The 25139-nt window shown below is 28.4% G+C and overlaps 1 protein-coding gene across 2 annotated transcripts; it reads left to right on the plus strand.

Annotated features, from left to right (window-relative positions):
* The first annotated feature begins 18053 nt into the window (after window positions 1-18053).
* LOC132939855 (uncharacterized) lies at window positions 18054-22593 on the plus strand. 2 transcript variants are annotated; one of them, XM_061007255.1, is made up of 3 exons: window positions 18054-18149; window positions 20778-21311; window positions 21790-22593. In XM_061007255.1, the coding sequence occupies exons 2-3, from the start codon at window positions 20821-20823 to the stop codon at window positions 22334-22336; spliced, it is 1038 nt and encodes a 345-aa protein (XP_060863238.1). In that variant the 5' UTR covers window positions 18054-18149; window positions 20778-20820; the 3' UTR covers window positions 22337-22593. The 2 variants fall into 2 exon arrangements, with proteins under 2 accessions (XP_060863238.1, XP_060863237.1); XM_061007254.1 differs by lacking the exon at window positions 18054-18149 and adding an exon at window positions 20025-20163.
* The last annotated feature ends 2546 nt before the right edge of the window (window positions 22594-25139 follow it).

The raw sequence follows: 25139 nt of genomic DNA on the forward strand, positions 1-25139 counted from the left end.
AAAATAGTGTCTATGGACTATAGATAAAAAAATAAACTTCGCTTCACTCAGAAATCAGAATCTAAAAATAAACAAAGAGATTTACGAGTGGCTTTGTTAAATACCTGTGTGTAGGGTAAGCGAATACCTACTAGGTATATTAGGTTATTAATTTATTATATTAAAATGGACTGAAACTTAATTATGCGAACGCCGAACCCCTATGGTTTCAATATTAATTTAGTTATATACCGTTTATTGTTTAAGTACCTAATTACGATTTACATTGTTTATCCTCTTCAATGTATCGTAAATACTAAATATTGTTAAAAATATTTGAGATTTTTAAATTTTTGTTGATGTATAAAATTATATTTTAAATAAAAGTTAGATTACACATATTATAACCGTACGGATGCCACAGAATTATTATTTCAACTGTAATTTGAAAAATATTATCTTTTATGAAATTATAATATTTTATTAGTGATGATTTGCTTTTCTGGAGTGAGCTCAGCTCCCGCGGGGCCCTGTGCAGGGGCACCGGTTGCACTGCCCTTGCACCGGACCTGTGCGTAGTAATTAATTTTCTTATTAATGTTTTAATTTTGTTCAAAAGAAATTTTTACATGTATACATATACATAATACATCAGTTTTTACTTTCATTAATAATATTTATATTTTTCCAAGTACTGATATAGTTTTTATTTTTTAAAAGTTTTCCTATATTCCTTTCATTTTTTTTAAGTTTCTTTTCGTCCGTAAAGTATAAGTTCTTTTTATTTTCAACATAAAACGATTACATTTTTTAGATTCTTAAACGCAAGCACATCAACAATGAATGCAATTATTAACGAAGGATTATATCTCTCAGGCCACATAATCTGAAGACTGAAATATTTTTATGCATCTACAATGTTTCATCAACCGTTAAGCTTTATAGAGAAAAGTTATTAGGTCCAACTGTCCAAGTCATGATAAGGAATTATTTTGATATAAGTCTTGGTCGGCGCATAAGTAAGCTAGACTATAGATATCTAAACCAAGTAAGATGATTTTATGTATTAAGTATTTTGTAAAATGTATTTATTTAATATTGACATCTCCTCACCATTTCATCTCCACACCAAACAAATCATCCAATATCGCCGGCCGGCGTCACACACACAAAATAAACATTTTGATCCAGGACCGTAAAAAAATGTTTATGAATAAGTTTCATTTAAAACAAGTTGAATAAAGAAGTGAGGTCCAATAGGAATAGTGAGTGGTAGGAGACTTAGAAATAGGACTTTGGTAATCTCTAAATAATAATAAATAAATTATAATATATATAATAAAAATATGATAAATACAATAATAATAGTAATAATAATATAGTTATAGTTATAATATTAGGACAGTGTTGAATTTTAAATAAGGATTGGGGGGAGGGGTATATCATCCTAATAATTTAAAAAACTGTATTTTTACTCATCATGGAGTTATAATGGTATGTGACAAATATAAATCACTCGACACCAGCAGCTGATCTCTCCAATTTTTTTAAGACGAGTAAAAGAAAATTAAATAAATTGTTTAAATGTTAATATTGTTTTAACTCAATATTTTCGTAATGGATTATGGAGCGGATTCGCAAAAGTATAGCGAGACTGCGAGAATCGGCAGTCAGTACAAGATAAATACCTAATGAACGGCTCATAAGCCATAAGTGCAACTAGGGAGGGGGGCTGGGGGGCTAATGTAATTATGTAATTTTTATTTAAACTTTACAATTATTTTATATTGCCTATATGATAAAATATGGTAAATATCATTAGCTGTAAGCCTGTATTTGTTTGAAGGAAACGATTTATGTCGGTTTATTGGCAAGATTGTTGTACATAATTTTAATGAATATGCACTGAACTAAAGCATAAACTATAGAGACAGTGAATTGCGGAATAAAAATCCGCAGAAAAAACTCCCGACGAATAATCCCGGAAAAAAATCCCCCAGACTACAATGTTACTGACAACTAGGTACATGATATTGATTGATCAATGATTTTTAAAAGCTAATTAGTGTAATAATTATCATATTATTAATATTTAATTACAACTATTTTATACCTACTAGTAGTATAGTATAACTACTTTTCATTAAAAAAAATTCAAATATAATAAATAATTTTCAAAAATTAACAATAATATTATTTTTTTTATATCACGATTTTAAACAATATATTATATTAATAGTCTTTTTAAAAGATTAGATACCTATTACCTACATTCATTGATTATTTATTTGATAATCATTTGGATTATTCAACATTTCGATCATTCGAAATATTTTTATTTTTTATTTTATAATCTTTTAAATATTGTATCTATAAATAAAACTTATAAAATCGACTTCTAATAATAATAATTATTATTAATATTGACATTTTGCTTATCGTCATTTATATATTATTAGGAAATGTAATATTTTATTTTGGGGATATATTATAATATATAATATAAATCAACAGATGATAATTACCGATTATCTTGTATCGTAAATAATGTGTGTGTTTGATGTCTGTACAACTGTTGAAAACAGTCTGCAAGCCTGGATTTAGGATGGGCATGGGAGGAACGGTCCATTGGGGGCCCATCTTTATTCTCAAAATATATTTTTTAACGCGTCCGATAGTTTAAAGAAAAAAAAAGGTGAATAAGTGGATGTCGCTCTGCTGTACAGTAGGTTACAAGTGGGTCACTGCATGTAATGGATGGTGTTAAATTTGAATTCAATGATATAATATCATTGTATAAGAAAAACGATTCTGAGCGAAAACGGTCAGTCAGCCTATGATATTACCAAGTATATTTGATGATATTATTATGAATAAAGTAATTTATATATAACCTATATACGTGGAGCCTTGTTTTAAATTTTCAATCCTTAGCCATAAAAGTTAAATATTTTATACATTTTTAACTACAAAATAATTAATAAATTATAAATTTGATAAATGTTGTCGAAATTTGAACTTTAAATGCTTATAAAAAAAAAATTGTGCCTATGTATTTTTAATATTTTTCAACTGATATTAGAACGATATATCAGGAGCCTTATATTCAATGTTCACGCTTTTTTACCCAACAAAAAAATTTTTATTGATATTTATAGAAAAAAAAACTAAAAAAATTGAAAACTCACAATGTCCGTAAACCGCTCAAAAAGAGTCAAAATATTTTCAAAATTTTATGGTGTATATAAAATGCTAATATAAATATTCAGTGAAATTTTCAAGTATCTACAGTCATACGTTTTTTAATTACAATAAAATAAGAAAATTGTTACATGAGAAATCGAGTGAATATCAAATGTTGTAAAAATATAAATTTCAGACACTCATAAAAATTTAATTTAAGTTTCTTGTAGACATTTTTTTTTTTTGATAAAGGTAGACAAACTCATGAGTAATCTTATATTACATTTTAAAATCTTAGATTTAAAAAGAAAAATTTTTATGAATTCTCAACTCAAAATAATTTGCTAATTTTCGTGATTTTTCCGTATTTTGTCAAAATTTGAACTTTAAATGCTTATAAATAAAAACTGTGACTAAGGATTTTTAATTTTTTTCATCTGTCTTTGAAACAATAACTTAGGAGCCTTTGATTAAATTTACAAGCTTTTTTACTCAACAGATAAAATTTTATTGATATTTATTGAAAAAAAAAACTAAAAAAATTGAAAACTGACAATGGCCGTAAACAGCTCAAAAAGAGTCAAAATATTTTGTAAATTTTATGGTGTATAGAAAATGCTAATATAAACATTCAGTCAAAATTTCATGTCCCTACGGTCATTTGTTTTAGAGTTACACCAAAAACCAAAATCGATTTTCTCGAAAACAGATTTTGCGTAAAAATTCCCGTTTTCCTTAATTTTTCTTTTGTTTTTCACGTCGCTTGTGAAAACTACTGGGAAATTTTTACTTTTGACCCCCCAAAGTACCAACTAGATTCACTTTCCTATCAGAAAAGTTACTGTTGAAGAAAATCCAAGCAATTTTACTGTCCTAAAAGGTGATGACAGACACAAAAATAAAAAAATAAAAAAAAAACACACATCATTGTAAAATCAATACATTCATCGCTTCGCTCAGAATCTAAAAATATTTAAGTAAGTAGGTATGGTAGGTTAGCTTGCCAACAATTTTTTTTTTTTTTTTGATCATTTTAGATTACCGATTTAACTATTTAAGTATATAAAAAGGTTGTTTAGTAGTTATATAAGAAAAAATTATTTAGCTCTTGTACCTAAATGAGGTATTTCAGTTAAAAGTATTAATGCATATTATATTAAATTTCAGAGGACCATAGTTAATAACCTAGCTAATCAAAATTGATCATTTGACTGTCGAAATGTTCAGGAAAAAAGCTTTATCGGAATCCATAAAAAAATATAGTGGTTACCATTTGAAAAAATAAAGTCAATTTTATTATTGGTACAACTTGAAAAATTTTGAAAATGTTGCCTGTTAAAAATAAAGAAACACGTGTCTTTTTTTGTTTTAACGAAACTCCCTATCATCGATCCATAATTGTTAAAAAAAACCTGCGTACAATATCATAAGTTACACTCTGTATATTTTTTGTATAGTAAAAAAATAATAAGTTAGGTAGTTACAACTTCAAATTTAGTTCAAACTAAAAATTGAAACATAAGCTAGTAAAGAGATAATAAATTTATAGCATGTAACTAAAAATAACTTAATAGTTAACAAACATTTTGAATTTTAAATTCTAGTCGGCAATTTTGAAGATTACACCTCCCCTTCCCCATGATTTTTTTTTTGAGATCGTCCATGGATATAATAAAATTATTATGACTATTGTTACACAAATAAGTAATAACAATGTATCTGTGACCTGTACTGTCCAACACATTAAATAAGTTAAAGATTATTTCATAATATTATGATTTATGTTATAGCTGGGAACATAGTAGAGAAGTACTTACATCTGAGCGCATGGCAGTGCGCCAAAACAAGTTCCAGCAATGCCAGTGTCTTTACACGAATTCGCCCAGTTTTTCTAACCCATATATCTCTGTTTCCTCTTAAGATAAACTTTTGAAATTTAAAACACAGATTAATCTCGAGTAGCTTAGGACGCTGTAAGAAAATGAGCCCTTAATATTGTGCCATTTCAAAATGGGAAGATTTCAAAATTTGCAATATTGTTACTGACTCACTGACTGATCATCAAAAGTATAAGATACTTCCCGTATAGGTAGAAACGTGAAATTTGGCACAAAGGTAGGTTTTACAGTGTAACTAAAGGGAAAAATCTAAAAATTGAAATTTTTTTAAAACTAATGCCGCTTTAGAGAGTGTATTTTTAAACGTATGAAGTGGCGTGCTTAGCACGCATAAACGTTTTTTTTTAAACAGTGTTACAATATGGTAATAAGAAATTGTTTGTAGTTGATTTATATATATATTTATAAAACATAATAATGTTTTCGTATATTTGTTTTATTCAAATACAAAATATAATATAATTATTCAAATACAGAATATTTTAATAATATTCGTTGGTTTACAGACGATAATTATACGTGATAACGTCATAAGATAACGAAAACATTGATGAAAAATTGCATACTCTTATGAATTGAATGGAATTATTATCACTGAATTATCATTATTTTGTATAATACAAAAAAGGAGTTACCGAAAGAGCCATTGTTGAATATAACCGTCTAAGAACTTTGTGTAGGCCAGACTTAACAACTATTCTATCTAAAAAGTCTTGATGACGAAAAGTAAAAGATCGTACTTGGCTATCTTTGCCTGATATTGACAACGCTCAAGAGTCCAATCTCTCAGCTCCTCAACAGAGACCCAATCGGTCTTACAAGAGAAAATCTACGACATATAAAAAAAAAAAATTAAGAAATTAAAAAATTAAAAATTAAAATAAAATAACACGTCGTCCACGACGCTGAAGCCCGCAAAAATAAATGATATCCCAACAAAAACCTAACGGTGAAAAAAGGCCAAGTTCCAAACTCCCTCCCAAAAAAAGTCGGCCTATCAAAGTAGTGAAATCTACATTGTGGCCAAGTCTGCTATTTTTTAATTCATATAACCTCACTGCACTCCTACATTAAAAAGTAGCACTCCTCTTTTATTTGTATTGTTTAACACTTGGCCAGCATAAAACATCATTATCGAATGTTCTCACTTATTACTTACGTGAATGATGGGAAGAAAATAACTCAGAAAAAAGAAAAAGATCTGGATTTTTTCTCAAAAAAAAACAGCGAATAATAGTAGTGGTATCTACATTGCAGCCAAGTCTAGTTTATGCCTCATTCAAAAACTGGCCAAGTGTTAAACAATACAAATAAAAGAGGAGTGCTACTTTTTAATGTAGGAGTGCAGTGAGGTTATATGAATTAAAAAATAGCAGACTTGGCCACAATGTAGATTTCACTACTTTGATAGGCCGACTTTTTTTGGGAGGGAGTTTGGAACTTGGCCTTTTTTCACCGTTAGGTTTTTGTTGGGATATTTTATTCTTCAATATACAATATCCAGGTATTTAGTACAATATTTTTATTGATAACTTTTACTTCAAAATATAATGAAAAAGTCTGATTTTTGGGGATGCACATTTTAAACTGAGGTTAGTCCCCTCAGAATATCCCTATAGTTGCGCCAATGCATGTTTTACGGTCGTAGTATAAATATTTTTATTACCTTGAATACTTTGATATGGATGATATGAATGGAACAACCCCTCTCCCCATCTTTCGAATGAAGATTTTAGTTTTTTGTATATTGTGAGGAATGAGGATGTCAGTACTCAGTGCAATATTTGTTTTCTCTCTTCGGACCACGCACAACATAGAACGTTTTTCGTTCACAATAATGATTATAATTTACAACTATAATAATTTCTAAAATTAGAGTGAAATTACCTCTAATAAAATTTAAAGGTAAGATTATTATCTAGGGCATCTCTTAGGATTTTTATTATAGTTTAATTTTAAAGAGAGCTATGACTTAGTATTTTAAGGTATACAAACAATTCACTATTTTTTTGAAATACTCATAACTCACTTTAAAATTAAAATATAATAAAAGGCTATGACATGCCCTAGATAATATTTTTACTTCAAATTTTATAAGAGGTCATTTCACTCTAGTTTTAGAAAGTTTTATGATTATAATCATTATTGTGAAAATGTGAACGTAAAATGTTTTATGTTGCGTGTGGTCCAGAGAGAGAAAACCAATAGTGCGCTGACAATCGCTTACGTAATCATGCATTTTAATTATTATTTATTGTATTTACGATTGTGAAATATTGTCATAGGTGCATAGGTGTATTAAATTATTATGTAAAATAAAACATAAGTTTTAAGTATATGGTGCGTAAATAGGTGCATATTACTTTATTATCAGTTTTAAATTGTATTTTAGATTACTAGCAGAGCGATATGTTACCGGAAATTTAGACATTTGGGAAATGATGACTATTCCTAATAAGGGAACACAGATATATAAACATACATGTAAGGGAAAGAAACGATATCAGGCAATGATAGTATGATAGGTACCACATACATTACACAGTAAAATAACATATTTAGGAAAATCAGATAAATTATTTAAATATGCCTAATAACTAATAAGTAATAAGTAATAGGTATAAAATGGTGTCGTGTGGGTCACTGACCACTGTAATGGATGTGTAAATACTTAATTATATAAAATCATTACATACGATAAACGATTCTGAGCGAAGATAGTCTATTATATTCGTCAGCCTATATTATAATAATATTTTTAAAATAGAACAAAATAACTAAAATCTTTTTTTCTCCGTTTAAATATCTAATTTTGTCCAAACTTGAACTTAAAATATCTATTAAAAATAACTGTTTCTAATGTTTATATAATTTTCAATTTTTTGGATACACTGATATACTGATGAAACCATGTTTTAAATTTTAATCATTAGCTATAAAAATCGATCATTTTATACATTTGTAACTACAATATAATTTGCAAATTTTCATGATTTTAATGAACTTTGTCAAAATTTGAACTGTAAATATTTTTTTAAAAAAAATCGTAAATATAGTTTATAGGGTAATCCGGTAATGTGTCATGTGGATCCAGGGGTGGATCTTGGATATTTTGATAGGCGGGGGGGGGCACATATAAATTGTATAATGATTCTTCAATCATAATTAATAATACATACTCTTATTTTTAAACAAAATTGGTAATATATTTAATATAGGTAATTTTGATCACATAATAACACACTAAAATGTTGTCTTATTGTAGATAACACATTTTTAACATTGTTGATCATTTCTATGGATTGTGTATAGTCAATATTAATACTCTGTAACTGAATTGAAAGTGGAAGTGTTATGGCTAAAAATTTCGTTAATATTTTTAAGAAAATCAAAAATTCAAATTTACAAATAGCTGCAGATAGAGATTGTGCATTGCTTCCTGTATGGTTACTAAGGATTAATTCGTCTAATGTAACTATTATAGCTGGTAATATTTCCAAAAAATGTAAAATTCCATCATGTCTTTCGACCCAATAACGTGTTTCACACAGCGTTTTAGATTTTAATGCTTTTTGGAGTAGAAAAAGTTCTGTAATTTTTACTCAACTTTTGAGTTTTCAAAGCAGATTTCCTTAAGAAGTTATAAATATTTTTTACTATTCCGACTGTGTTGCGAATTGAAAGTACCGTGCTTGCTTTACTGAGTACTAAATTTAATCTGTGATTGGCACAGTGAGTATAAAATGCAAGAGGCTGTAAACTTGCAATTCGAGATTGTATTCCTTTAAACGCACCACTCATATTCGCGGTACCATTATATCTTTGTCCTCGAAGCAGAGTAAGATCTAAAATTTTTTCTTTTAATATTTGTATAACGGTGTCAGCTAAATATTCACCAGTTACATGTTCGACCTTTGTGAATCCAAGAAAATGATCCTGTACTTAGCATGTGTTCGAATCAAAATACCGAACACAAAATGAAAATTGTTCAGAAATACTTACGTCAGTCGTCTCATCAGCTAAAATACTATAAAACTTTCAAATATGAACCTTTTGAATTATTATCGCTTATAACATTTCCACAGCAATCAATTAAATCATTTTGCGTCGTCTTACTAATATAGGTAGTATTTTTTGGGGCAGATTTGAAATGCTCTTTTAGCATTTGATCACCAGCGTTAAAACAAAATTCTAATAAAGCCTTGAAATTTCCTTATGATATAATATTCGTCATCAACAGAATATATAGAACCATCATCTCTATGCCCACGTAAGGATATATTTTGTAGGTCTCAAAATAGTATAGTTTCAACAATAGGGATTAATTCTATTTTGTTTAACTTAACGTGTCATAGCAGTGTCTAATGTTGTTTCTATATTTTGTATTTTTCCATTCATAACACTTATGAAATTGTCAGATTAAAAAAAACAATTCTTATGGTAGTCATTATTTTTATGGCCTTAAAATTTTCTTTTGTTTTTTTGTAAAGAGATAATGGTACAGTAACTAATTTTCCTAATTTTACACGACTACGGCCTCCCTCATCGCTACTAAATAAAAAGCATATTCTACGAAAAGCTTCTCCAAGTTTTTGGCTATAAGATAGCCAGGGTTACTCATTTATCCAGTAAAGTTTAAAGGAACGATTTTTATCTCCTTGAGAAATTAGAGGAAAAATAAAATTTTCATGTAGAACCCACGGATCACGTAGAATATCATAGTAACATACTCGTAGTAACATAAAAAAAAATGTCCAATAGAAAATTGACAGGGGGCACGTACCCCTGTGCCCCTCCACAGAATCCGCCACTGTGTGGATCGTTTCCATATGGTAGTGACCTCAGGGCTAAGATTATTTAAAATAATAATTACAGTGCATCCCAAACGGCTTCCGCTGAAAAAGGTTTCACCCAAATTTACCCAATGTATGATTCTTATATTTATATATTTTTCTATTTTTAACGCTAAAATTAAAAAAACAACAGTACCTTACACATTTTTTAATTCTTAATTCACAAAATCAAATATAGATATGATATTTTATATAATTTTTATAATTTACATAGAGTATGAAACTCAAAAAACATAAACATATTTTTAACCACACCTCTTTTGAGACAGTCCTATATTAAATCTGTAGGAACTAGGAAGCGGGAATTTTTAAATATTTATTAATATTTTTTGACTATTGTATATTTATATATGGGTTTAGCTGCAGAGCATAATACTATTATTACCATCTACGTCATCATTAAAGATATTAAAAAGTTGATATATGTATAGTACATATTATTATGATATAGGCAATATAATATTGTAATTATTAATTAATAATAATAGCCAATAGGTATATGGAGTATTAATAGTTAATAGTTATGCTGTTTTGGTAGGTATCAATTACCTATTAACCTATAATTACCAAAGGACAAAGGTACCTTTTAGGTAATAAATAATAATAATCATTATACGGTGATTATACTTGAATGTACTGAATATTTTCACACAATCTACATACTCTGGTGGCAGCCATCATAGCAATATTATAACATTCACTTATGTCCCTTGAAGTTGAGCCTTTATCAATGTTTGGAAGGAGCGAGCTCCAAAAGGAACGAATTCCTTTTTATAAAATAACGAGGAAATGAACTAGTTCTTTTTTCAAGGAAAAATAACAAAATTGTTTGTTCCTTTCTAGTTCCAATAATTTACACAGATAATTATGTAAATAATTGAAATTAAATTTTTTTTTAATGTGTATAATGTATATTGCTAATTAGTGATCGTTATCGAGTATCGACGTTAAGACAATCGGCATACGTTAGCCAATAATTTAATTTTGAAGAAAATCTCAAAACTGAATTATAAAATATGTATATTTAAAGTATATTTACGGTTATTCACTTTTGAATTAGAAGAAAATAAGAAACTTGTTAGATGATAAGTCATTAATTTACTAAAACTTTGAACTTCTGATATACTTAAAAATAATAGTGAGTTTACGCCCAACGTTTTTTTTTTAATTACACTAATAATAGCTTATGAGGACCTTGTAGTACAGTTTTAGACTAAGTGACAAAATATTTTTCAACAATAGATTACCCATTAAAAAATAATAAAAAACTAAAATACCTAGGCTATCTGCCTATCTAGTATTGAACATTTTCATATTAACATTTAGTGAAAATTTAAAGTAACTGCTGTTATTCGTTTTTGAGTTATACCAAAAACAATATTTTTGTCAAAGTTCATAATTTATGTTCATAAAACTCAATAACGATGTTACTTATTTTGTTTAATTCAAAAACATTATTCGTGGGAGATTTAAAACTTTTACGTATGTATATTATACAATTTTACAATACGCATTGAGATTGTCATAATATTTAGATTAATTTTAAGTTATTAACTATCTATACTATGAACCTATTCACGCAGTTCTACGGTGAAATACTACTGTACTAGCTGGTAGTATTGACTCAAAAGTTAATAACAAAAAAATATAAATATGATGGAAATAATATACACTTTTAAAATAACTACCTAGGTATAGGCTATAATTATTAATTATGTTTTCAATAGGGAGGGGCTTAAATTTGCATTGTTCTGCCTCCTTACAACCATATATTTTGTCTTCTTTTCATTGATACGTAAACCCATTTTTGCTGACGACTTTTCTAGCCATCTGAATATCGACTTAAGTTCATTTTGCGATTCTGTTACCAGTACCAGGTCATCTGCGTATGCAAACAGTCCTATAGTGTGACCATATAAGTTTATTCCTTCATGTTGTCCCATATTCATTTCCCTTTTCTCTATATAAATAAAAGTACCTTAGTACAATAGTACCTATCTTACTAAGACATGTTTTGGGGGATTACTATTAATAATATATTAAATTCCTTTTTCAATATATAGATTATTTACAAGTTATAAGTTCGAAAATTAGACTTAAAACAACATTGCTCAATGTTGAATATTGACGTTATATTTAATGTATCCTTATAATTTTATAAACAGGCTGGTTCACCAAGCAAGCATTCTCGAGTCTAGTCCCAATTTCGTTTTATTAGGTTAGCGGGGAAATGTTTATATTTTATCGAAATAGGTATACTACTATATTGTACATCTATATCCAACATCGTTTATGATAGTCGATAGACTTATTATAAAGTATAAACTAGTTTGTTATAGGTATATAAATTACTATGTACAATACTAACCATTTACATATTTTATTTTTTAATTAATATACATGAATTATACACGCCAATCAAACAATTTCAAATTCCCGTTTGCGGCCCGTAAAAAGTTTGTTGGAATTACTGTTTTTGTAACAGTTGGTATAACTGTATTATAACTTATAAGTAATTATTATTTATTTAAGGTTAATTATTGTTAATTGTTACTGTGCAAAGAAGCACATTTTCTACATTCATAAAATGCACACTGTGTTGTGTAATATAAAAACCTCATGTCAACGAGAGAAAATCGTTTAATCGTGTGTGCATGCTCGACTGATCTGTGAAGTTCTTATTCGTTGGAAGCAGCGAAAGAAGAATGGCAAAATATATCCGAGTACTAAGAAATATTGGTAAGGTGGCTGAGTTTGACGGCTCGGAAGACTGGCAGCTCTGTGAAGAAAGGCTTGAACAGTATTTTTTGACCAACGGAATAGAAGAACAGCGTAAGGTACCAGTTTTTCTGTCGGTAATTGGACCGAGATCGTATGCTTTGAGGTATGAGACGATTACAAAGTGTACCACAGTTGCTACTATGGAATATTGATGTCAATAAATTGGATGCTCGATATGGAAACGACAAAAGTATAAAAAAAAAAATGTTTAAGAATCAAAAAGAATTCATTGTCAAGGAAAATCAAAAGGGCAATGTTTACACCAACAAGGAGAAGAAAGTGAAAAGTAATTGTTATGCATGTGCAAGCTAGAGACAGCCATAAGTTTGCTGAATGTACCTATTTAAGTATAAAGAGTACATATTATGTAAAGTTTGCAATGTTAAAGGACATTTATCTAAAGTTTGTAAAAGTAAAAAAAATTGATAATTATGATGATTATATTAATATGTTTAACTTAACTGATATTAATAGTAATAAGGCAATTTTTGTAAAATTAATTGTAAATGATCTATTATATTAGATATGAAACTTAATACGGGGACAGGTGTATCTATATTACCAGAAAGAGTAATGAGAGAAAAGTTTAAAAGACAATTAGTTTAACCTACCTTATAGTTAAGGGGACGTTACAGTGGCATTTGTTGTCTCCGTCTTACAAGTGCGTGTTGGGTGACCATACGTCCCGTATTATACGGGATTGACCCGTTTTGCCACTTTGTGTCCCGTTGTCCCGACAAAAGTTATACGGGACGCAATTTGTCCCATATTTTCAAGTAGGTCCCGTATTAACCCGTTTTTCTCCTTATTTGTTAATTTATAACTATTTTTTTTTTACGATATTTTTGTATCACAATATTTCTATAAAACATTTAAATCTATACTTATCAGCATTATTTTTAGATTCTTGTCTTGACAATAAATTATTATAATTGCTGCGGGTAGAAAATAGAAAACTAATAATGTCACATCATTGTCGGCAACGTTAAACCAATGATTATAAATACTAATGGTATAACGTACAAAATGTTATTATTATTATATTGATGTGTGGCGACGTCGTCTACTAAATAAGTACAATTCCATCCACCACAACCAGTTTGTTGTCAAATGTAATGTCTATTTTTATTTTGTAATATCTATAATATTATATCTATGTACAATTATAAATATAATATTTGTTATTAATATTTATACGTGTGTGTCGAGTTCACGATGACATTCACAACTCACAGTGTAGTCGTAGTGACGTGTGGTTTATTTATAACTCAGTGTACCATAATACCTAATTTGTTTTCAAAATGCCCAAAAGACAACCACTCCACAATTAAAATTAGAATTTCCTTTTTTACGAGATGCTGACGAAGTAGGAAAATTATTTTGTACCATACGTCAGTGTTTTAGTCAGTGTTTTCTATAGAACATGGTGGACCTTCAGATATAACACAACTACACAACATGTTACGAAAGTAAAAAAACATTTACTGGCATTATCAGCTGCATCAAAACATGAAAAGGTAAATTCTTTTTTTTAAAAAAAAAAGATCCGAGTGGGTCTACTGACGAAAGTAGACGTACCGCAGCACAAGAAGGGATATTCGCATTTCATACCGTGGTACACAATCACTCATTTCGATCAATGAACTGCACATCATCTCTTTTAAAACAAATTTATAATAAAAAATGTACTTGCGCGAGAACTAAGGCTGAATCGATTGTAAGGAAATAGAAAATATATATTTTGCTACAATTATGAATGATAGATACTTCGAACCATAAGAACCTAAAAATCGTACCCATTTTAATACGTTATTTCAAACCAAATTCTGGAAAACAAACAAAGTTTTTGAAGTAAAAAATTTAAAAGGAGAAACAGCAAATATTTTATCAACTTGTATAATTGAAAGTTTGAAAAAGCATAAGTTTTCAGATAAAATTATTGCATTTTCTGGTGATAATTGCAATACTAACTTTGGGGGTGTTTTAAGAAAAGGTTCAAATAATGTTTTTTCAATTTTAAATAACAATTTAAAAACGAATATATTTGGGGTAGGTTGCGCTGCTCATATTTTACACAACGCAATGCAATCAAGTGCTGATGTGTTATCCGTTGATGTGGAAATCATAGTTAACAAAATGTTTCAATTTTTTCATATCTATACAGTTCGAGTTGATTATTTGAAAGTGAATTTGTGAATATGCAAATGTTGAATATAAAAATATTCTTGGAAGTGTAAAAAATCGTTGGCTATCCTTATTACCTGCAATAACAAGAATTATTGATACTTACCCGGGCTTAAAATCATACTTCGAGAAACAGGAAAAGTGTCCTACAAAATTAAAATCATCTATAGTATGGTTTCATTTTTTGCGAAGCCAATTAAAGGTTGTCTGTGATACTGTAACAAAAATAGAAGGAGATAAAATATCAGCCTGTGAAGTTGTAGAGGAATTAGAAATTTTAGTTAGAAAAATAAAAATTAGAAAAAATCTAAACTTCCTTACAACAAATATTTTATCGCTTTTAAATGGTTTAAAAAACAATAATATGTGTAATGAAAACTCATCAAAAAAAAGTACTGATCTATTAGTATTATAATTTTTTATCTTACGTAGAAAAATGGGGTTGACACTTTGACGAGTTGAAAATATTTCGTTGGGTCCAACTAATAAACTGTCCTACTTGGGAAAATGTTCAAAAATGTATTACATTTCTTATGGAAAATAACCAAAATAATTCTAACTTAAAATTGGATGAAGATACTTATTTGATGAATTCAGTCATGTAGAACAAATTTTTAAATCATGAATTCATGAATGGCAAACAAATTTAGCTAAAGTAGAAGTTAAGTGGTGTGAAATATTTGAATACACTAAAGCTCATAACATTAATACAACTAACATATCAAAAATTGTAGAATATTCTTTGGCAATACCGGGTACAAATGATGGATTTTTTCAACCATTAATGTGTTGTGGACAGATGAAAAACATCGTTTTTTGGTTGAAACTATCAAATTAATTATAATTGTAAAAACACATTTTAAAAATTTATCTTGTAATGAGTTTAATAATATTCTATTAAATAAACTAAGTTACTCGATGACATCAGTTCAGCACAAAAGTACACAAAAACATCAAAAGAAGAAATTTACCTGCCATCGTCATCAAAATAATTTTTTTTTTGATTTTTGTGTACATATATTAATATTTTATTTGTATTTAAAAACTATTATACAGCATACATTTAATTTTTTTTTTTATATTTATATATTTAGTTAAGTAACTTAAGTGACCCTTTGTTTTATTTTTATGGTCACCCTAGCGTTACATAGCAAATTTTACGCTCAGCAGAACACGTTTATCTCCGTTAGTTTAAAAATTAGAACGAATTGACCTTTTAAACAATTTAAAGGTAAGACTATTACCTCAACAATGACTTATGCTTTATATTATATTTTAATTTTAAAGCAAGTTATGAGTATTTTAAAATTATAAACTGTTTGTACATCTTAAAATACTCATAACCTGATTTAAAATTAAAATATAATAAAAAAACCTTTGTCATTGTCTAGGTAATAATCATACCTTTAAATTTTATAAGAGCTCAATTTGCTCTAAATTTATAACTAACAGAGATAAATGTGTTCCGCTGAGCGTAAAAGTTGCTATGTTACGCACTTGTAAGACAGAGACAACAAATGTCACTGTAACGTCCCCTTCAAATTAAAGTGTATGATGGAGCATTAATTGATCCATCAGGAGAGACAGATATGATTGTGTGACATTTTCTAAGTTTAATAGTTTTTGTAACAGATGGTATAACTGTATAATAACTTATAAGTAATTATTATTTATTTAAGGTTAATTGTTATTAATTGTTACCGTGCAAAGAAGCAATTTTCTACATTAATAAAATGCACACTATGTAATATAAAAACCCCATGTCTTCTATACACTTTATTACAGTTTTCAGTAGTTATTAAAACTAAATAAATATCTTGGTTGCGCGCGTCTTACGTATTTGTATTTCAGTGGCGTAGTCAGGATTTTTCTTCAGGGCCCCGGACGCCGGGGGTGATTCGTTTTTACACAGCGGTGGTTTACTTAGGTTCTTACATAAAGTGTGACATGCAGATGCCAAAGTTTTATTTTAGATTTTGGTTCCTATAACCCTAATCATATACTGATTTAATAATACATAATTTTTTTATTTTCTTAATATTTCGTGGTTGGGGGAGGGGGTGGGTTGCTGCCCTTCAGCACCCCCGGCTACGACACTGTTGTATTTAATAATGAAAAATAGCTCAGTCACATTCATTTATGACATTTTTACTATTTTTTTTTTTTTTTATTTTAAGGATAAGGCTTCAACAGCAAAGGTTATTAGCCTGGGAAAGTTACATATATGTTTCTTAAAGTTAGGTGTACATTTATGAAATAATAGTTTTTTAACAATTGTTATTTACAGAGTTTACAATTTTTTAATAATACTGGTAATGTTTAGGAATTTAATGATTTTTGACGTGTTGTGTTCATCGAGTGCTTCTGCAACATTGGGTGGCGTCTTCAGTTCGGTGCGTATTGAGGTGTATAGTGTGCATTCCTCCACTATGACGTGTTTAATAGTTAGTATTTGGTTGCATGTGTTGCATATTGGTTGGGGCTGTTTACTGATAAGGTATGAATGTGTGAGTGCGGAATGTCCGATTCTGATACGGGTGATTGCGGTGTCTTGGCGTCTGTTAAATTGAGGGGAGGTGTGCCACCTTTTGATATCTTTTTTTTATGTTTTTGAGTTTGTTAGTTGTTGGTATTAAATTCCATTGGTTTTGCCAAATTGAGATTATTTTTTCATTAATAGAGTTTGTTATGTCCATGGAAGATATGTTATTTAAAGTAGGGGTTGAAATATTTTTTGTTGCAAGGTCAGCATATTTGTCGGCTCTTTCTTATTTTTATTTTACCTAGATATGCGTTATTTTGTGAACCAATGTATGTTCGGGTGCATTCGGGATGTTTAGGTAGATTTGGGACGAAATAGAAAACTACCTGTGTTCGGACCACTCCTCCATCGCGGTTTGATCGCAACCGCCAGTTGAACAGTTTACAGTGTCACCATGCGTGGGTCAGGAAATACTTGACCCAATAACACAATGTCGCTAAATTGACCAGGGTCACACCTACACTGAAGGGACAATTCCCGTGTGGATAAAATGTTACCACAATATACCAAATAGCCAATAGGTACTTGAAAACCTCCACTAGAGGTTACAGGTGGTTAAATATGTGGTTACAACGACTAGTGGAATTTTTTACATAACCAATATTATTTGTTTGGTGCATAACGAGACAATTCTGATCACGGACTACACGCACTACACAGTTTACACGGACGCGAAGCCACTAGGCAGCATAACAGCCCTTTGATTGTCAGAATTCAGACTATAGTCAAGTGAGTACCTACCTATACTTTAATACTGTACTAATAAGTAATACTAACCCAGTACTACTGTACCACTGTGGACTGTGGTATTATACTTGGTAGAAAAGCACAGAACAATAATAGTAAGTACCTATATGGATTTTTTCAACTTAGAAACTAGAAAGGTAGTGTGATCGTGTGAATTGTATCATGACGTATGAATGTACCTATATTACACCGCAGGGCTTCATGGCGTCATGATAGCGTCGTGCTGTCATCCATATTATCTATAACGAGTCTCAATAACTCGAATTTTTTTTCTTGCCCCTTGAATCTTTAAGATTCTGAGCGGAGCGATGAATGTATCGATTTTACAATGATGTGTTTTTTTAAATTTTTTTTTTTTAAATATACTTTTTGTGTCTGTCATTACGGTTTGGGGCAGTAAAACTGCTTCGGTTGTTTTCAACAATATCTTGTTCAATGGGAAAGTGAATCTAGTTGGTGCACTCGGGAGGTTAAATTTAAAAATTCTCAATAGTTTTCAAAAGCGCCGGGAAAAACAACCTAAAAATTAAGGCACAGCGGGAATTTTTAGGTAAAATCGGTTTTCCACAAAATCGATTTTGGTTTTTAGTGGAACTCTAAAACTAATGAACGTTTTTTCATGAAATTTTCACTGGTTGTTTATATTTGAATTTTCTATACACAATGACAATTTTTAAACTATTTTGATTTGTTTTGAATTGTTTTTAGGAACATTTTCAGTTTCAAATTTTAATAAATATTAAAAATCCTTAGTTGCAGTTTTTTTTTTTATAAGCATTTATAATTTGAATCTTGACAAAATACGTAATATTCACGAAAATGTGTAAATTAGATTGAGTTAGAAATTCATAAAAAGTTTTCTTTTTAAATTTAAGATTTGAAAATGTAATACGAGATAATTCATAAGTTTGTCTACCTTTATCAAAAAAAAAAAGTCTACAAGCAAATCAAATAAAATTTTTATGAGCGTTTGAAGTTCATATTTTTACTATATTGGATATTCACCATAGATTTCTCATGTAGCTGTTTTGTTATTTTGTTTATATTAAAAAACAAACAACTGTAGATACTTGAAAATTTCACTGCATGTTTATATTAGCATTTCCTATACACCATACAATTTTGTAATAGCAGTTGAAAAATAAAGTTCGATTTTCGACAAAATTTAATAATTATTTTGTAGTTAAAATTTATAAAATGTTTAACTTTTATATCTAAGGATTTAAAATTTAAAACAAGGTTCCATGTAAATACTAAATAGGTTATATAAAAGTTACTTTATTCACAATAATATCATCAAATATACTTAGTAATATCATAAGCTGACTGACCATCTTCGGTCAGAATATTTTGTCTTATACAATGATATATTATATCATTGAATTCAAATTTAACACCATCCAGCTGTGACCCACTTGAAACCTACTGTACAGCAGAGTGATATCCACTTACCCACCTTTTTAATATTTATTTTTTTTATTATAATATTGTAATAATAAGCATAATATGTCGTAATGATGGACCGCCACTCACCAGTCGAAATATTTCTCATGGGAAGGAGACTAGGAGGGGGCAACAAAAAATATATTATCCATACCATAGATTCTGGATCTGTGAATTAAATAATTAAATGTTCGTATAACCTAGAGTCCAAAGTTCAGCTTCTATATAATGATCGATGGTTGTAATGATATGGTGGATACTGAATTGGACACCCCAGTTGGCTGATTCGAAGACCATTGTATTTCAGCTTTAGGCCACTATTTATTACAGTATTAGTGTATTACTTATACTTAGATTATGTGATTATGTCTAAATGTTCCATCTTTTTATATTATTACCAATGAAAAATCAAATATTACCTACAACTGGCTACAACTGGCAACTGGCAAGATATTAATGTATTGTTATGTCATCAGGTTTTACCATAAATTAAACTAAAATAAATATTAGCTAGAAATGTGCAGAAACCCAAGTATTTTATCAATATGTGTAGGTATGAACAATATTTAACAATTGTTTTGTTTTTTTAATCACAACAACAAAAAATATTAGTTGAAATTATTTAAATATTTTATTTATTTATTTTTATATTATCATGTAATTACTGAAAATAATAATAATAATATAATAATTTTTATCCTGTTTTGTATACAAAATTTCTACCAGAAAGAGTGCTTCGATTTCAACAAATAGTATCTTATCTTTTAGCAAATTGAATCAATATGGTACTTTACTACTTAAGAGGTGATTTTCTCAATAGTTATTTAATGTCACGTAAAAAACCACCGAAAAATTACGAAAAACCCCTAAAAACGGTATTTTAATTTATAACGCTTTGCTTATCACCATATAATATAGAAACGAATAAAATATAATAATACTATAATAATATTATAATATAAATTCTACTTAAAGGCTATAATAAATAATAACAATATACAGACTGACACACGTCTCCACTCAGAATCGTTTTTCTTATACAATGATATTACTTACCTATGTCATTGAATTCAAGTTTAATTATACATTGACCCACTTGTAACCTACTATGTACACTATACAGCAGAGCGACATCCACTTAACCGATTTTTTATTTATATTTTACAGAAAATCACGCAAAAGATTGGAAAACTATAAAATCATAGAAAAAATGGACTATGAAAAAATGTTAACAAAAGGGGCGTTAAGGTCCATGAAGAACAATGAAAGAGTTGAAGGTCCTGTCATGCAAGTTATTGATGTTAGAAAAATGTTAAAAAACCATTATAATGGTTATGATTCTATAACTGTAAATAATTGTTATAATTTAACTGTTTCTGACGGTGAAAATATTGTAAATTCTGTTGAGATGGACATTCACTTGAACAGTATGTTTTCTACTGGAAAACTTACCAAATTTTCCCTTATAAAGATAAATAGTTATCTTCTAACTTATGTTATTGAACCAGCTAAAGAACCAAGACAAGTCATTATTTTTTCAAATTTGGTTGTTATTGTACCAGGTTCTATTATTTTTAAGACAATTGGTAACCCTCAATCAATTAGTAATAACATTGAACCAATACTTAGAACGGAAGCTCCAGTTCCGACGGTTCAAGTTTACGAAGAATCTAGAGTATTTCATACAACGCAAGAAATATGGTAACTAATTTTCTTATTTTAACAAAGTTATATAATTTCTTCTTACAATTAAAATAATGCTATTTTTATTTATTTTAATAGTCTGGATACTATTATACAGTCTCCACAATTGTATATACATTTATTATTTACAATTTAATATCTTTATGGAGATACCTAACTTTAATAAAAAAGAAATTCAAAGCGTAATATTTTTAACCGTTTCTGATAAAAACTACAATAGGCAATAGCAATTATATATCATGATATCAAAATTGTATAACCTTGTATTAGTTTCCTATATTTATTTACTTGAGAATTATAGTATGTATATTGTAGTTAATTTGATAGTATAACAGTTATAATACCTACCTACTTCTTTATTTGCAATGTGTTTCAAGTTTATTCTATAATGTGGCATATTAACTACACTATATATTTACTATTTAAGTAACTATGAATAGATTTTGAAATTATTTTTAATTTATTGTTTATACAGGAAAACGCTTATAGAAAGAGGAGAATATTCAAGACTATTGACAGTGGGTGCATTACAATTTATCATGGACAATGTAGTTGAGGTCAAATATCCTGTCATGCAAGTTCTCGGTATTAGACAACTAAGAGATAATGTCTCAGGATTGAATAAATTTCGTTTAATTATTTCGGACGGTCAACATTTCAGTACTTTTGTAATGTTAGCTACTCAGTTAAATAATATGATTACTAATGGCAATTTAACCAAATTTTCAATCATATATATAAGAAGTCATGTAATCAGTCAACTCGGTCAGAGTATTACAAAAGTCATTATCCTTACGGATTTGGTTTGTTTGGTTGTTCGTCCGGGTGGAATGATTGGTGATCCTAAACCAATCAGACAGATTTCAGGTCAAGTAGTTGATAATAGTATACCTGCTTCAACTGATGCAATTCCTGAACCAATTGTTGAAATTGACACTTTAGCACCTCCAATATCACCAATAGATCAAGATCAGGAAGTGGCGAATTTGCCTTTGAATTTAGATATGTTACACATTTTTTAATTTATTTTTTTGTTTGACATATTTTTATTTTTCATTTTGCAACATAATATTATTATCATAATACATTATTATTTAAATTCTTTACACAGAATTTATAGTCTTAATTAAAAATATGTTTCGTTTTTCACAATAGTTTCACTAACGTATTAACAATATAATCAGTAATCACTGTAATTATAAATCATTAAAAATTATAAAATTATTTTTTTTTAATAAATCGTAATTGACTTTAAATTGTTTACCTCAAATTACCCAAATAGGACTGTTAAATAAAGCCTGTGAACTCATAAGCTTTGATTCTTTTTTCATTTTGTCAAATGCTTTTTAGATTCTGAGTGGAGCGATAAATCGATTGATTTTACAATTATGTGTGTTTTTTAAATTTTTTAATTACTTGACTTCTGTCTGTGTACACGATAAGTAGTCGAATAATGCTTTGGTTTTCAACTTCAGTATCTTGTTCGATGGGAAAGTGAATCTAGTTGGTACATTAGCTGGGAGGTCAAAAATTTCCCAGTAGTTTTCAAAAGCACCGAGAAAAACAAAAAATAAATTAAGAAAAACCGGAAATTTTTACGCAAAATCGGTTTTCGACAAAATTGATTTTGGGTTATGGTGTAACTCTAAGACAAATAAAAGATACGTGAAATTTTTACTGAATGCTTATATAAGCATTTTTTATCAACCATAAAACTTTCAAAATATTTTTACTTGTTTTGAGCTGTTTACGGACATACCTATTCAGATTCCAATTTTTTTAGTTTTTTTCTATAAATGTCAATAAAATGTTATTCATTGGGTAAAAAAGCTTGAAAATTTAATACAAGTCTTCTAATATATTGTTACAATGATAGTAAAAAAATTTTAAAAATACGTAGTCACAATTTTTTATAAACATTGAAAGTTCAAATTTTGACCAAAGGCGTAAAAATCACGATTATTTTAAATTAAAAATTCATAAACATTTTCTTTTAAAGACTAAGGTTTTAAAATTGAATACAAAATTCTTCATAAGTTTTTCTACCTTTATCAAAAAAAAAATTTCTACTGGAAAGTCAAATTAAATTTTTACGAGCGTTTGAAGTTCAGATATTTACAACATTGCATGTTCTTTTGATTTTGTAGCGATTTACTTATTTTCTTGTGATTCAAAAACGAATAACTGTAGATACTTGAAATTCACATCATATGTTTATTTTATCAATTTCCATACTTGACAAGATTTTCAAAATACTTTGACTCGTTTTGTGCTGTTTGCGGACATTTTCAATTTTAGATTCTGAATGGAACGATGATTTTACAATAATATGTGTTTTTTTTTAATTTTAATTAATTTTTTTATTTTTGTGTCTGTCATCACCTAGTATATTGTTTCAAAAGTAGATGAAAAAAATCCAGTCACAATTTTTTTTTACAATTATTTAAAGTTCAAATATTGACAAAATACGTAAAAATGACGAAAATTTGCAAATTATTTTGAGTTAGAAATTCATAAAAAGTTTTCTTTTTAAATCTAAGATTTGAAAATGTAATACGAGATGATTCATAAGTTTGTCTACCTTTATAAAAAAAAAAAAAAGTCTACAAGCAAATCAAATAAAATTTTTATGAGCGTTTGAAGTTCATATTTTTACAACATTTGATATTCACTCGATTTCAAATGTAACAATTTTCTTATTTTATTGTAATTAAAAAACGAATGACTGTAGATACTTGAAAATTTCACTGAATGTTTATTTTAGCATTTTCTATACACCATGCAATTTTGAAAATATTTTGCCTCTTTTTAAGCTGTTTACGGACATTGTCAGTTTTAAATTTTCTTATTTTTTTTTCTATAATTGTTAATAAAATTTTATTTGTTGGGAAAAAATGCTTGAAAATTTAATCAAAGGCTCCTGATATATTTTTACAAAAGTAGTTAAAAAATATTAAAAATTCATTGGCACAATATTTTTTTTAAGCATTTAAAGTTCGAATTTTGACAAAATTTTATAATTATTTTGTAGTTTATTTTAAAATTTATAAAATGTTCAACTTTATATATAAGGATTTATACTAATACTAAATAGGTTATATAATATAAATTACTTTATTCACAATAATATCATTAAATATACTTATTTGTTGGGTCAAAAAGCTTGAAAATCCAATACAAGGCTCCTGACATGTTGTTACTAAAGCAGTTGAAAAATATGTCCGGTTGATTTGGACTGTCATAGACTCATAGCCATATAGACGTAATCTATAATTATGTCTATGGTCACAGGCCACATCACGAGTTAAGATAATTTATTGTATCCCACAGATTTCTTTATTCTATATTGTACGTTGCTGTGTAGTATTGAAGTCTGTGTAGTATTCAAACCTATCCTACACTCTACAGCAGAGATGGCGAACCTTTTTGTACCAGCGTGTCAAATAAAAATGTTGGTTGGATTTTGTTTTCGTTGCGAGTCAACTATAGTTTGATAATCCTTCTTTAAACTTAAAAAATCCTACATCTATGGTTTGAATGATAAAAACACAAGTCAAATATTATATTATCAAACAATTTAAATATATTATAGATACCAAAAGTATAAGTAACACGTAAGCATGTAAAAAAATTGAATTGCGTTCAATGCGTTTAGGTAATAATACCATAAACTTAACATTTCGTTTTTGTAATCTCAATATATTTTAGTCTACGTCCTACGACCAGTGGTTTTTGATGACAAACTTTTCACACGGTTGAGTGTGTCACTAAAACAGTGTGCGCGTCATAGGTCCGCCATCTCTGCTCTACAGGATAGGGAACAAG

This window comes from Metopolophium dirhodum, chromosome 2 (assembly GCF_019925205.1).
Source record: "Metopolophium dirhodum isolate CAU chromosome 2, ASM1992520v1, whole genome shotgun sequence".
NCBI lineage: Eukaryota > Metazoa > Arthropoda > Insecta > Hemiptera > Aphididae > Metopolophium > Metopolophium dirhodum.